Source organism: Parambassis ranga, chromosome 2 (genome assembly GCF_900634625.1).
Source record: "Parambassis ranga chromosome 2, fParRan2.1, whole genome shotgun sequence".
In the NCBI taxonomy this organism is placed as follows: domain Eukaryota; kingdom Metazoa; phylum Chordata; class Actinopteri; family Ambassidae; genus Parambassis; species Parambassis ranga.
The window spans coordinates 1,828,559-1,844,951 of NC_041023.1; the positions used below are offsets into that span (position 1 = coordinate 1,828,559).

General features: G+C 45.8%; 1 protein-coding gene across 2 annotated transcripts in view; it reads right to left on the reverse strand.

Annotated features, from left to right (window-relative positions):
* LOC114448217 (activin receptor type-2A-like) overlaps positions 1 to 15,958 on the reverse strand; it is a 30,661-nt gene extending 14,703 nt beyond the window's left edge. For both annotated transcript variants that reach the window (XM_028425029.1, XM_028425022.1), the window contains exons 1-3: positions 15,064 to 15,958; positions 1,988 to 2,195; positions 1,026 to 1,159 (exon numbers count right to left, since the gene is read on the reverse strand). In XM_028425029.1, the coding sequence (XP_028280830.1) occupies positions 1,026 to 1,159; positions 1,988 to 2,195; positions 15,064 to 15,118 (397 nt within the window). In that variant the 5' untranslated portion in view covers positions 15,119 to 15,958. The remainder of the gene's footprint in view (positions 1 to 1,025; positions 1,160 to 1,987; positions 2,196 to 15,063) is intronic.
* Between the last annotated feature and the right edge of the window lie 435 nt (positions 15,959 to 16,393).

Genomic DNA, 16,393 nt, shown 5'->3' on the forward strand with positions numbered 1-16,393 from the left:
ATCATATCAATGCACGCACACACACACACACACACACACACACACACAGCAGGATTAGCAAATCCATCTCGTGACATAACGTAATCCGCCTGCCAAAAATAACAGAGCTCTGAACTGTGTCCGACCCCTGCAGGAGTCGCTGGGTGACGCCTGCTGGCTCAGCCTGTCCTCCCATCACAAGGTGCAACGGACTGATTCGGCAGCCCTGTCAAATCGCCGACGCTCAGACGCCGACCGCCACTGCCATCCTCAGGGTGGGGAGGGGGGGGTAAAAGGGAGAGAGGATGGGGTTGGTGTGTGTGTGTGTGTGTGTGTGTGTGTGTGTGTGGGGGATGGGGCCGGGTCTGCAGGGCTGCAGCAGCTGCACTGTGAGACTCTGGGGGGTGTTTGTCAGAAAGATCACGAGAAGGTTTTTCCTCTACAGGGAGTCTGCAGGTTTCACAAACTCAGATTTAAAGGAATACAAAGAGACAAGCGGGCCTGTTGGACAATTTAGGAGTAAAGTGAGAAGTGCAAGGACACCAGAAAAAGCCCTAGAAACACACACCAGAGATTCACCCTCTGGAGGTCAAGCCGAGGATTTAAATCACACCACTATCGGTGTAAATTTGGTCATAAACGTGCAGCAGAACATTAACATAAACCACATGCTAACACACACACGCAACCATAATTGTAGCCACGTGAACGCTCATAGAAGAGGTGGATAATTTAAATAAAACTATTACTTCATTCCTTTAGTTTTATTCCCCAAGCCCAGGCACATCCTCCACAAACTTGGATGCGTTGCTTTTATTGTCGTTTCCTCGAATCCTTAAATATTTTTTTTAAGATCTGAACACCTGGAAGCTCAGCAGCTGGCAGCCGTCCAGAGCTGGAGTGTCTTACATCACACACATTCGGAACAGGAACACACCTTCAAAGTTAAAGTCTGGTGGGGAATGTTGATTTGTGCTACAAAAATAATCAGCGTGAGTACAAACGTTAGCGGTGGGATGTCTGTGTGCATGCTGGACTGTACGTACTGTAGGCGGTAGAATGGCGCAGGTCGATCGGCGGGGGTGTTTCAGGGGCGTACAGGAACCTCTCGTTGCACATGTTGCCTTCGCAGCAGCAGAAGAAAACGTCGGGACTCTCCTTCCTCTCCACACAGTCGTTACTGCAGAGGACAACAGAGGGGAAATATTTAAAACCACTCACAGTCCTCTCCTGTCTTCCCTCTCTGAGCCCTGCAAATGCCACGGAAGCAATTTATTTTTCAAAGTGCGAGCTGGCGCGTGCACCAACACATCACCTGCATGTGCACAAATGAAGTGCTCTGCAGAAGGTGTTATGCAAAAAGAATGAGACAAACACACTTGAACTGCACACACACACACACACAAATACACATTCCTTCCTCTTCATTCCCTCGCTGCCACAGAAGACATGAAACAAAACATTTATAAAATAACTCCTACACAAGCCACACACACACACACACATGGAACAATCTCACACACACACACACACACTCTTAGTCTCTCTTTCACACTCACACAGTCATCAGATAAAAGCCAAAGGAAGTGGCAGCCGCCCTCGACTTGCTCTGGACTCTCCAGGGAGGCGAGGCGGCGCCGTCTGAACAGAGGTACCCGAACTGTGCGGGCTGCAGATTCTACAGCGAGTTTATCGCTCAGGAATCAAAGGAAAACACGAAGAGAACCGGCTCAAACCAGCATCCGATGCCAGGTTGATGTTCCAGCGAGGAAGGAACTATAATAACACCCTCTATTAATATCTGTGTACTGTCCTGGCTTTAGATGCTTGGACGTATACATCAGGCTGGATCCTTTTCAGCTGCTCAAACTTCCTCACTTGTGGTAATTAAAATGTAGCCTAACGCTACCAGAGGGACAAAAAGGCTGATTTTAGATGTATTTATAGATCATGATGTGCTGAATTTTGGAATCAACACACCCAGAATCTCGGTTGTTTTCCTGCATACCTGTCGTAGCAGTTGACGTCGTCCAGCCAGCAGCCCTGCTTGACGATCTCCACGCTGCCAGAAACGTTCTTCCACGTGGCGAAGCAGTGCCGCCGCTTGTCTTTCTCGCCATCACACGTCTCGATGCCGCTGCGGTTTGTGCGGTCCTTCTCCCAGCTGGAGTTGTAGTAGACGCACTCTTGCGTCTCTGAGCGTCCCAGGATGGCACCTAGAAAGCAAGAAGAAGAAGAAGAAAGCGTCTATGGGTCGTTCTTGCGAAAGATAAATTTACCCCAACATCCTGAAAAGCGAAGCTTCAGAAACCTGTGAAGCCGTCTGTACAATTTGGAAATTTACAACCTTTGCGTCTGGGGGATGAAAGAGTTATTTTTCTGCCATGTCACTGGAGGAGAAGATAATTTAGAATTGTATCAACGACCTGTGGAAGGACATTTCTTTACAGCCTCCGAGTAAAAATATGTGGTGAAGTCGTAAAGCATTTAGTAATGATAAAATTCACTTCTATCTGGATCCCCAAGTGCTTCAGAGTCAATACACCAATGAAAAATGAAAGCTTTTTTAAGATGAACAATAAAAAAGCAGCCAGGCACGACCGAAAACATAAAGTTATGGAGGAAGAGGAGAACTGGGATCCTGTTCTCAAACACAAAAGAAGCCCGGCCGATCGACTTCGCTCCCTGCCAAAATAAAGGGGACTCTGATTTCCTGCGGATGAACGCAGGCAGCAGGTTTTCGCAAACCGATATCTAGGGAAATGACTGCATGACAGCTTGTCAGTTTAGCGTTGCTGCTGCTGCTGCCTCTCATCACCTGTCAGGGAGTTAGTCCAGTTTAGACTGCTGACAAGACTGAGGATAGTCAGCCTCCGTTCGCTTGCTGCAAACCAAACACTTCAGACAAACAGGAAACTAGGACTGCTTCCCACATACTGTTTTAGAGTTGTACGAGTTTTATTGTTGATTCTCGCTCGTCTATACATACTGTGTGGGACTCAAGGCCTCAAAACATTTTGGTTGAGGGTTTTACTTTGATTTTCATCTCATGAATTTGCTTTTTATTTTAGACATTGCTGCTGGATTCTCTTCAACAGGCAGCTTGACTCCACGCTGTATAGGTGTGTGTATAGATCACGGTGCCTCAGAAAAGGAATGTGTGTGTGTCAAAGGTTCTACACGTCCTAAAGCTCCTATGAGTCATGTAAGAGCCCCACAGCCCACAGCACTTATTCTTTTCCAGCAGATATTCAAATGGCATTCAGTTGAAGTCTGAGCAGAGGGTTTACAGCCGTTTTCAGTTGTTTATAGCCGTTTAAATTCTGTGTACTTTTGACCTTATTGCCTTTCATTTATTGTTGCATTTAATGTCTCAAAAGCGCTCGGTAATTGAACAGAAAAGTGTGGCACAAATAGAGAATAATGCTCCAATTTATGCGATCATTATCCACTCTCTCTCCCCTCGCGTTGTAGAGGAGAAGCATCCTGACCACGTCCGCGCTCACTGCAGCCTCCAGAAATTAGGGCTTAGCTCGCATAACAGAGGTTAACTTACGAAATAGCATGTATTTTTGTATTTTTCAATAAAAATGTCTGCTTAAGTAAAGCCAGTTTAATGCCAACCCTGGTTCCCCCGGAAGCGCCGCAGGTCTCTTTTCAATGGCATTAACAGCTGCAGATGGAAGCGAGAGGAGAGTGGCTACTTCACTGGCAGCCGAGGTCACTCTGCCTCTTAGCAGCACTGGCGGCATTTTCCTCTCTCGTCAAATCCATTTCCCATGAAGCCCCGAACTATTTCACAGCAACAGGTGCAACTGTGAACTGTTGACTGAGAGCAAATGGCGGAAGAAAAGGGGGGGGTGGCTGATGAATGAGCGGTGTGGAAAATGCAGAAATAATTGGTTTTATATACAGAGAAACACGCATGAACGGAGAAATAACACAAATGATGTAAGCAGATGTGGAAGCCTGGTAAACAGAGGTTTATCTGCCGCTTGTGGAAAAAACAGGTTTGTCCAAACGTGAAATGAAAAGTGCCACAGGGAAGAATGACCTCATCTGACGTGCGGTCTTCATTTCCCTCCCTCCTATGGAGCTTTGAACGCAAACAAATCACGTTCCACATTGGTCCAACTGTACATTTCACCTGACTACAGTGAGCTGTGTTGAAGTTTTACCTCATCGCACACACTGCAGCCAAAAAGCCCTTGAGCAAAACACCCACATCTGCAGCAGGGATTAAGTGTGAGAGGGAGCTGTTGAAAAGTCTTCCTGTCAGCGAAGAAAAACTCCCTCAGGACAATAATGCTTACAATGTCTGCCTTCGGGTTGTTGTTGGCCTCCACATCTGCAGGAAAATAAAGATGTTGCTATGACCGCTGATGAACGATGGATTATTTAAATCAATAGACAACATTTTGCAGCTACAAATCAGCTTAAGGCAACAAAAGGAAGCAGATACCATGTGTTCCTGTCCTCAAGTAACCTGCTATGAATCTGTTCAGTATGAGCTGCAAATCTCAAGTTGAATTTAGTAAGTCTATCCACTCCAATCAGCCCTTCAGCAGTTTTAGGTGTTGACTATACGGCGCCTGGTTTCTATTATTTCTACGCTTCCTGGATGGGGATGAATGCATCACTCCCTTTCGGCAGTTCTCATGGGAGCTGAAGGCGCTAATGATGGAGAGGTATGCGGAGGTAAAACGGAAGGTTAGCTCATTAGCCACTGCTGGTGTAACAGCATTAGCCATGCTAGTGCTTATCCCCACGGACAGAGCGCCACGGTGCTGCTCTGCATTTCTGTTTTACACGGAGTGATTTACAACGAATGCGGCGAGCCGGCGTGATAAGCCCGAGTTCCTGTATCAACCTCATTACATGGAGCTCATAACAATGAGCGTGCGGTAAACAGAAAAAACACAGGTGAAGGAAAAAGCTGTGTGTTTTTTACTCAGGTACGATAAATCAAAGCGGGATAATGACCAGGATGAGAACTTTCATCCGTAGAGAAGCTGCTACAGCAAGTGTTTGGATTGTTTGCCTGAAAAGTTGTTTTTCTTTACATTTTGATAAAAGTTTAGAGCTTTCTTTTAAAGTGTGAGCTCTACAACAAAGATAACTTTATGTAAACTGTCAGAAATTGATGTATTTATAGGAAAAAGCCGCACAAAAGCCCCGTCATCTTTGTTCTGCGACGCCTCCATTCAGGTATTCTGCTCTGTGCAAAAAGCGCCGTGAACCATGTGAACTGCAAATACAGCACTCCATTGTAACTGCGGCCGTTGAGAGCTCAAATCAATCACTTTGCTGAAATGAGGTGACAGTGCAGGCTGGCTGCCTATAGCGCCGTGTGCCAATGGTGGCCGCGAACGGTCCGGCAGTATGGCGGATATGACGGTTATAAAGCAGAGAAATCAATCTTCTGACTAAGTCTCAGCTCAGAGTTCACTAAAGCGGATAATTTCACCGAGTGCAGAGTCTACACAAACGATTGTGCAAGGACATACAATAGCGCACATCTAGGCAATAAAGAGAGAAGCTTCTACGTCTCCCACTCCCACTCCCCCTGCAAGATATTTCACACATGGAAATGTCAAACACAAGTAGCACTGGCTCACTGTTGTAGCCAAGATCTGTCAGAGAGGAGAGGAAGCATCAGGTGATTACAGGTTGTCTCCAGAGCGGCGAGGGTGGTGGCAGATGTTTAATTCATGGCGCACTAAATGAGTATGTGTCAAGGTAAATGACTGAAAAACAAAAAACAATGAAAGAGGGAGGCTGGGGTATTCTATTCAGCCTCATTAATGGGCAATAATGGGAGGTAAGCTTATGTGAGGGTAAACAAGAAAAAGGAAAAACATCTGTCTTCTGTGAAAGACTTTCTGTGATTATCATCTCCATCAATAACAAAGCTTTGTCGGTATCGCCCCTGCACAAACACACAAATGTAAAATCCCCCTTGTTTCTGTGAAAAGCAATGACCACACTGTGTTTTACAGGAGATTTATCAAGGTTAACCGTGACCTACTTTAGCTGCGGACATTTCAGCGATGCCTCTAAACACCCGACCCACTTCTCAATTCACCAGGGCTTTCTGAAAAACTGCTTCTCACCCTGCCTCTGTTCAAACTCACTCTGACATTTTAAATTTTACATCTTGGCCATTTAGCCGACGCTCCTATCTGCAGTGATTCAGTTCCTATAGCCCCCCCCGCCCACAAAAAAACATGCATAATCTGTCAGTGTGCGATCACCGCGGAGTGATCCGATAAGGCCATCAGACTGGATTTTTTTTTTTAAAGAACAATTAGGCTGCAAACAGGGGATGTGATTCACTAGAGAGAGTGTAATAAGAAGATGGAAAAGATGGCAAACTTGGCAGAGACGCCGCGACTGGAGGAGATTACTGATTATCTGCTGCCGGCATTGAAAATTCAATCTTTTTGTCTGGCAGCCAAGAGGTCACATTAGGTGGAGGCAATTCGGCGGACGTGAATTTGAGAGCTACGGTGTGGAGGCCCTGACACCGAGAGCAGGAGGACGGCACGGTGGGTGAAGCTATGATAGCAAGATGTGGCAACGTGGAGGTTTAGGTAGAGCTCGGTTTCCTTTACGGAGTTGAAACGTGACCATGTTAAACTCACTCTACACAACAATATTGTAATATCTGCTGCTTCCTTTAGTCCAACTGTGAAACATGATCATAAGCAATTTCCTATTATGAGGCAGTAAGTAGCCTGAGCCGAGCACTTTCTTACTCAAATGACACATCCATGTAAAACACACGGCAGGCTTCAACAGAGGAGGCTAAAGTCACAGGGGAGAGCTACATCAGATCTCATGTGTTGGCACGTCCTCTTTATTAGCAAAGCGAGAGGGTTACAAGGCAGGAGCGGCGCAGCAGAGATGGCTCTGGTCTGATCTGCGGCCAGGCCAGCGAGGTGCATGCTGGGTGGGAAATGACCGCCAACCACCTGCCAAATGTTAGAGAAATTTCGACTAAGCCACTTGGGCGGGGAGCCAGCCAACGCCCGGAGGTTTTGTTCTCTCCGCTCCGAAAAACTAAAGCCGGCTGCTGAAACAGATAAAGTGTGTGATTAATTCAGGAGTCCTTCAGCATGTGGGGCACAAACTGTTTTGAGTTTTGACAGCAATACTAAACGGTAAGCAGAGAAACAACAACATCTGCCAAACAGAGGCAACATTTCAGCCTGAGAAGTGACCACGGCTCTGTATACATGTAACATACATGTGTCACATGCGGCCTTCACATTTCTGGTCAGCTCCAGAAAATGAGAGAAAACCAGCACATCAGTCAAAAACTGCATTAAAATGTGACATTTCAGGCTCAACAACCGTCCATGGCGTCTGTTTCTGCCTGACGACTGTTGAGGAATACAGGATCTAATATCCAATATCCTCTCCGTGGCCGGTCACAGGGCCAGGCTGTGCTGCACTCTGCTCTGCAGCCTCATAATGAAGTGGCATTTTGGCGGGCCAGGCCTGCACTCGGCACTGCGTGCACTGAAGTAGGTAAACAACTCATTCATCAAGGGTTTTTTTGTGTGCCTGCCAGCAGTGGGGATTGTTCGTTATGATGGAATTTGTTCTAAGGATCAACTTATCATTTGCGTCCGGGGCAGAGATGAAATAGATTCGAGGTGATGTATGGTCGTTTGGGGCGCTGGTTTGTGTGGGAATCTGTGTGACCGGCACTAAAAAAAAAAAACAAAAAAAAACAAATGTGACTGATGATTTTTGAATCGTGTGAATGGAGAAGTTAGGCTGAGGCCACGGGTCAAAATGCTGTCTGCAGAGCCGGCCTCGTGGCTTCTCAGCAACGCTTGTTGTTGCTCCTAATGCAATTTGACACTCACCCCCACCCCCCCACCCCTCATAAGACACAACTAAACACAGCTTTTGCATGTGTGAATAAGCCCGTACAATCAGCAGGAAAGTAAGAAGTCCTCCATCTTACGCATAAAGGTTTGTTATTTTAAATGTTGTCGCGGCACAGGATCACAGACGGAAACAAAGATAGACGGAGCACCGGGGTCACACCAAGTTCAGGCAGATAAGTTTTGTGAGCTGTCAGGCCTGGAACTCTTCTTCTGATGCTGATTTATCAAACAGGTAACCATTCAATCACAGCTAAATGTGTCAGATTCTTAGACAGAGCAATCCAACAATCCTGCAGGTCTGGGAGGAAAAAACAAAACAAACAAACTAAATGTAGCTCCACTTCCCATCCTGACTCCAAAACGTGGGCACTGACAGTTAGATATGCATCCCACCGCTTGCCTTTAGGGCAGCTCCCGGCCAGCTTTCAATAAGATTTTTATTTTTTTACACCATTTATAGCTTTTTGACGATCCCAGGCATTGGGCTCCTGGAGCAACACTGGCCCACGGTGAGGTTACCACCTGCCTGCGTGCATATTTTGCACTATTCTAGAGCCTTTCATTCCCACTGCACCCAGGCTGATGAGGCACATCAAGAGACAGAAAACGCACATAAACACACCACAGAAATAGCCAACGCTCCATGCAAGCAGGTGGCGGTGGTCTATATTTGAAAACTAGATGAGCTTTGACCGTCAACAAACCATTCGCTGGGGCCCAAATGGCACCAAGAACTCAGAGCCACAGACACTAACAGACAACAGCGTGACATAACAAGGAGATAACTTATCACCCCCATGGATCTGAATGGAAAAATAGACAGGTCCAAGGGCAGATAATATTTGTTCTTTGTATAAAGTTAAAGCAAATAAGAGCTGTGGAGGTTATATAATTACATTAATTCCATTTTTTTCCCTCTAGCAGCGGTGCTAATCTTGCTGCCGAGGCTGCGTGAACAGAGAGGTAACAGTCTGAGTAGAGACACACTCACAGGCAGACACTATTATACAGCAGACAGTAATTTTACAGAGCAGCCTGGGTCTGGCTAGAGTGCTACGTTAATGCTCAATCAGATGGTGTCGTGACACGGCAGGGGTGGTTGGGTTGGCTCGGGCGAGCTGGTCACAAAGACCGCACTCTTTCCACGGCAGGGAGGAGGAGGAGGGGGACACGGTGGGCATTAAAAACCACCGCACTCAGCAACTGAATCCAATCCCTTTAATCCTCGCTGGTATGCCCGAGCCCGTTGGTCTCCGCCTCAATTAGCGCTGATGGAGCCAGTTGCCGGACAGGTCAGGAGAGCACCTGGGTCTCTCGCCGCGAGCTGTCGCTGCCAGTACCGTTTGCACAAGGAGCGCATACCAGCGTAGCCCCCCCATGCGTGTGTTTGTGTCCCCTTGTGTGTAATGGGCCACAGTCAGCCACTGCATACCGTACATTCTTTACAGGACGAGCAATTTAAAACGCCTTGTTATCTCTCACAGGGCACCGCCTCCCCGATCTCCTCTGTGCCTGAATTGTTTAGATTTATTTGAAGGGTGTGTTAAGTGCCACTTGGGCTTAAAGCTGAACGGTGTATTGAATTTGCAGCGATATTGCAATATCGCCGAGGCTGCAGCTCGGGCGTTTCAATTCATTTCTATAAAACAAGCAATCAATGAGTGAAGAATAAAAGGGGGCAGGAGGGAGCGAGGCAGAGGGAAGGAGGCCGGCAGACAAGCCATTATATATGAGGAGATTGGTTCTTTGTGAGTCGAGTCCAGTCCGGCGAGAGAGAGAGATATTTCCCATAATCCACTGCTGTAAAGCTATTAAATGTGCTTCACGCAGACATCACAAGGCAACGCAGCCTTACAATAACACCGTATCAGAATTCATGATGCAGATTCTGTCAAAGTAATCAAAATATGATATCATGTTCAGCCTCCGCGGCTCAGAAATACACACTGTGGTCAAGGTTAGCCTACACTGGATCAAGCTGCTGCAGATGATGAGGACGATGATGTGCGTGTAACTAATGCACCGTCATCTCACGTGGCCCTCCAAGACATGTAGTCTGCCGTTTAATTATGCCCACTGTTTGCACTCGGCAGCTTCGCATGTGTACAAAGCAAAGCAATAAACGTCGGGAGTCAATAAAACCCCCCCAACCCCACCTTCATCCGTCGACCTCGCTGACTCCTGGCTCATCTTTATATTTAGTGTAAACTAATGACACACAGTGGTCACGAGGCACTGCAGCCAAAATAAAACACTTGTGTATTTTTAATTGAGATTATATTGCAGGTGCTGTAAGTGAAGCTCCCGTACTGTATCTGCAGAGGGGGGGGGGGGGGAGTTTATAGCTTTGTTTATCAATACCGACGATGATGACTCAGTGATCAGCACGGACTGCTGAGATTTCACAACGCTTTCCCGTCTGTGCTGCCTCGGAAGGCCTGACCTGTCAGTCAGTAACAGTTTCAAGACTGAACAAATCCCCTCCTCACCTCGCTGGTATTTCCGGTGTCACAACATAAATCAACCACAGCAGCTGGAAGGTAAAGAGCGGAGGAGTGAGGAGCACTTTGACTTTATCAGGTGTAAAATCAGAGCCGGGTATGTTTGAAAATTGCAATTAATTGAAGAAACAAACTCAGATAAGAAACCGTGTGACTCCATTGGACTTTCTTGATGGTAAACTTTGCAAGAACAATGCTTTAGTCCAAGTTCGATCATGTATTTGTAACGTTTGCCTCTTAAATCTAAGAATATAAAAGTTAGTCTCCCTTTCAAGCACTTTAAAAACTTGATTATTATGAGTTTATGCCAAAAACTATCCACAATTCTTCCTCAGAAGTGTATGAGAAACAACCCTGCCTTTGGTTTTTCTTCATGCCGTAACACCTTCCCAGTATTTGTCTGTTCATTTCTGTCACTTCTCTGTTCATAATGTGGAGCGATGCTTTTGCACCCTGAATGAAATGTGGGATTTAAATAGCAACAATAACGTCTGGATGGCAAATCCACAATATCACGAGCACACGGCGTTCACCTCGGCCCACTCAGTCCCCAAGACACCATTACCCTTTAGTGGTTTTTGGTGATAAGAGGTTAGAGCGACCTTCATGACAGTGAGGAATCTTGGCACAAGATGGACAAAGACGAAGAGGAAGAGGAGGAGGAAGGAGAGAGCGTAAAGCAGGCGAGGACCCTTGAGAGAGCCTGAAACAAGAGCATGATGAATGTACAGCTCGCAGTTTTTAATCAAGGATCAAAGCAGGGGCTCTCCGTCTGAGCAGCCAGCCTGTCTAGACTGAAACTCTCCCAAGCACATAAAGCAACATCTGCAGGATGCATTAATTACAGTAAAGGACCGTTCTCAACCGATCTCTGGGGTACGGACACATCAAGTGGTCTAGACTACGATAAAACGGTCCTGTATGTATGAGCGGTTTTATCCAAAAAGCAATTTAAGCACAGCTACATATTTACATCAAACAAATACACACCGAAGGTGTTCAGCTCACCTCTGGATCTTCCCCATCATTTGTTTTAATTTGGGTTGCTAACGGTTACAAGGGCAATTCATCGACTCCCCTGTACAGAGGCACGCTTTGTCTGCATTTACATTTCAGCCTTTTAGCTGATGCACTTACAATAAGCTGAGCAGGTAGGGCTCTGCTCAAGGACGTGCTGACAGGGTGAGTGCCTGTAGCGGATGTCGAACATGTGACCTTTCGTTTCCAGACCGGACCCCGTGGCCTCCCGTCGGCCCCACTAAAACCACCCGTCTCCTGCAACTACACGATTAATCAGCTGCAACGAACGAGGATGCACAAAAACAAGACCCGATGAGTATGATTTATCCTTTGACCTGTTTGCTGCATCAGATGGTGTCGGCCTCAGGAAAGTACACTAAACTGGCTTTTAAATGATTTCCTGTAATTACTTAACCTCTGTGTTGCGTTTGTCCTACGTGGCAATGCTCAGTCCAACGATACTAGAAGCAGGTCGAAACAAATCACTGCTGCCGCTGAAGAAAATCCCCTCAGTAGTAATTATGGTGTTTTGATGATTTAAGTTTAGACAGTCACTTATGTGGTGAGGGTGATTTAGGAGGCGTTAGGCCCCTCAAACCTGCTAAAACATCCACAGATCAAGTCTATGATGTCAATGTAGGTCAATGAAGAACTCATAAACAAGGCTTTTTGGACTGTGATGACATGTGTGATAAATTTTTGTGTATAAAGTTTAAAACTCCAACATCCATGTATGAAGCCCAAAGCACCTGGCCGCGAGCTAAATTTAACCAGCGCTCTGACTGGCCGAGGGGGTCATGATTTCCCCCAACACGCCGTCTCAGGTCAGCGTTTTATCTCAACGAGCACAGACCCAGCACGGCGCTTTGTTTTTTTTTTTTTTTTTTTTTTTGGTGAGCAGAGAATGATACACGGCCCTGCAAGGAAGCAAGTCTGGCTAGTTAGGCCCAATGGGACATCCAGGCTACATCTGGCCTTAACAAATACACCTGTGCTTTGGAGCCTAATGCATAATGCAAGAGAACATATTAGAAATAGATGGTGGGAGTAAAAAAAATGGGGCAAACGCGGTAACGGCCTCTGACGCTGCAGTAGAAATGACCTGGTCACATGCATGGGTTTTAAATATAATGGCAAGCTGCTTTTCTTACATGTTCTACATGTTCTGTTTCTATTTTTTAAGGGGGTTTAGTTTAATATTAGAGGATGAGGAGCTTTCCAAATCCCCATTGTTGGGTATTCACACGAACAAACAAACACAATGACAGCAAAATAATCTGATAATTAATTGCACGCTGGAAGGAAAAGTCTCTTTATCTCTTCCAATCCTCAACAGGAGGATCAAAGGTCAGGGTCAATTTTATTTGTGTAGCAGAGCTGAAACTGAATCGTCTGATCTGATGCGCTGCTGAGGGGTTTTTTTTTTTTTTAAAGCAAAAAAAAACAAACCTCGAGCTGCTTCATCCTTGCCATATTGATGTAACCTTACACTGCTGTGCAAGAGGATCAATGTCTGTGTGAAACTGCTGCAGTGTACAAGACGGGAGGCTGGATGTAAAGACAAAGCACGAGACTCAATTTATCCGTCCTCTCAGGCTCACATCCAGAAATACAAACACACACTTTCCCACAATTTACCAGCAAAAACAGAAGTCGAGCGTGACCTCTACAGAGCGCGGCCGAATACTAGAGAGGCCGAGGAGGACGGTAAACTCATTTATACTCATTAAGTTGTTAGAAAAATGGGACGTTCACAGGGTCAAAAACAGGGTAGAAAAGCTCTAAGCCAGTGAATCTCACTGGATCGGGATGTGCTGTAACCTACAAGGCAGCACTGTAAATATTTACCAATTTGCACATGAGATCCGAGGCAGAGGTCGCCTGTCAGGCAGATGACCCGGGTTCAACGTGCCCGCTGCAGCAGCATCACATTATCAGTCGCTCGGAAGCAGAGTGTCACTTTCAAGTTCAGCTCAGGGGCGTTTTTTTTTTTTCTTCCAAACTCTGTCCAAAGTGGCAAAATGAACACAAGAAGCCCATTTACTGTCCTGACACATCAACACGCTGGCACACAACATGACACGCTGAGTCCTACGGCAGCACCGGGCACAGCTCCTTCAAAATAATAGCACAGGTAATCCCAAGTTGTGTCTGATTTTAAGGCTTTTCCAGCACAAAATCTACACCAAACATCCTAAAAAACCTACTGTTTTACACACAGAGTCCTTTTTTATTTGTAATCTTGATAAAAAAAGATCTCTCTGTTAAATTTTTGGCACCATTCATCAAATAAAACCACTCTGGGCTAAGTGCCCTGCCCTTATCAGAGGTTTTTCTTGGTGCCGTCTTGAGCTGTGCCAGTTCAACTTGGATTTCATAGAGGATTATTATTCCACCTCAAGTAGGAACCATTCATTTCCCCACTTCAGACGGTAATGAGCAAGTGGAATAATCATCTGCTGCACTCTGCAATACAGACAGCACCTGGCTTACACTCCAACCAACCCCGACTATTACCATATTTGAGAAACCATTTAATTTCTGCTCAAAGACACCCCGGGGCTCGCTGTGGAAGAAACAATTCCACTGCAACAACACAGTTTATTTTACCTTTCTTTACTTATTACGCTGTAATTGGAGCAGCTGTTGCATAGGTGCACTGCATACTTTATAAACCGGGCCATTCACCAAATTACAACGAAAGCACACAACAGGCACTAATCTTCAAAAAAATGTTACTGATCTAATAACAAGCCTCAAGTTTTAATTGTTATTTTCTGCACCACGATCAACACAAAACACAGCCTGACACTACAGTAATTGATTTGCCGTTTGTCACCTTTTCTGCACTCGCTGTGACCACCACGATGTTTATGTAGGGAGGAGGGCCGAGGCCAAACATCACCCGTCCCACATGGACACAATATACCACAACAGGCTGACCTTTAGCTCATTAATAACCGCTCAGTGGCATTTATGACGCACCCACCTTTGGGAAATAACACAGAACGGATGTTCAACATTTCGGCTGCTACAATAGTTATTATTATAAGTTATACTCATCTTTTATAGAGAAAGATGCGGCCACATTGCACCCATCACTGAGTTAGAGAAGGAGTGAAATAATGCAGGACTGTTTATACAATATTATAACCTGTGTGTTGTTTACATAATATTAACACTGACAACATCACTGTAAACACAACCTGCATAACTCCAGGTTTCTTACATGTAAATTAAATTTCCCATGAGGCAGTATTACATCTACCCATGACCTACATTTAGTGGCAATTACATAAAGCTTTTCAATCTGATTCCTTTGATTTTTCATTAAAACAATGGAGGTTATAACGCTTTTATTTGACATTTTAAAGCTACAGAGCAGTCAATTCCCTCCTACTAATTGATTAACAACCCAAATTAGTCTCAATAGGAGCCCCCCCTGAGGGCCCCCTTAAGGGCCCCCATCACTAACATCTGCAACATGCGCACATGGAGGCTTGGAGGATGCGTGGAAAGGGCACCGGTGATTCTTCCACCGCTCCTTCCCACAGGGTTGCATTGCATTGCGCTGCATTCTTCACACATAACACCCCGGCTCTGCAGAGGCAACAATGAGCGCTGCACAGCTGACAATTACCCTCCTCTGCCTCCACACCCACCTGAAGAGCAGGAGATGAGGAAAACGGCGAAGGCCAGTTTGGTGGCGTCTCCCATTTTCCATCCGAATTTGATCCTCGGACCAGAAAGAGAATCAAACAGCCCACAAAACCCTTTAAGAACAGACCGAGTCCGATTAAATGTCCAGCTGCTCCGAGGAGCGCTGTCTCTGGGAAAAGAGCATCTTTAAAATGTCCAGGCTAAAAATCCAAAATACCCCGGGTAATGTAAGCCTTTAGGAGTCCAAACAAAAAAAAAGAAGAGGAGGTTGAGGAAGAGGAGGGGATGGTTGGTGATATTTCCAGGTTTACAGAGAGGCTATGGAGGGCGACTTGTTGGCACGGAAGCCGTGTACCTGACAGGTCTGCAGCATTGTCACGGACAGACGCGTTCACCTGTGCCCGCAACAGCGGCGCAGAGAGCCGAGCCACAGCCGGGCAGGGCTAACATCCATCGGACTGCAAATCAAGCGCACTCCGCTCTCCAATCAAACTTCTCCTCGGTAAGCTCCGCGGCACGGCTTCAAAAACAGCTTGAAATCAGCATCTCCAGCTGCTGCTCCAGCTGCTATAACACGGTTGTTATTGTTGCTATATTCCGCGTGGAAGCTTCGTCCCGACAGGTCCGGGGCCACAAGCTCAGCTCCGTCCGCTCCAGCAGGAGAAACAACCCCCGGTGTTATAGCCCCGCTCCAAAAGTAGGGCCAAACAACCGTCCCCCGGTCGAAACGAGTCGCACGAACGAAGTACAAACACTATCAGATAGCGGCAATAACCGCTCAAGCAGCCGTTAATCCGCGCAGCTAACGCAGCTATCGAGTTTAGGACGAGCTGCTTTTGCCCAAGTCCGTCTTCTCCTCGCCTCCTCTGGTCGGGACAATTTCAAGATGGCGTCACTGGCCCGTGGCAAGTATGACAAGCTGAGAGAGGGAACTTCCGGTGAGTGGTTTCAAAATAAAACGTCACATCGGAATGTGTTTATATAATAAACATGTTTTCTTCTTTTATCCATGTTTGACTATTTTATTTACACATATATATATATTTTGTTTAGTTAACAATGAAATGTTCATAGTTTCCACACTTGTGGAAGACAGATAACATTCATATTTTGTGCATAATTAGCAGATAAATACGTCTATTTACACTACTAATAATAGCATTTGCTATTTTTTTATAGATTATATCAACAAAGGTTGATCCTGTCCTGCAAACTATTCGAAATCTAGTTTCATGACGTACTACTGTAGTTTACAGAGTTGATATATTTTCGTTTATAATGTATAAAATTCAGCTTCACAAACTTTAGCATTTATAAATTAGAGAAAAAACA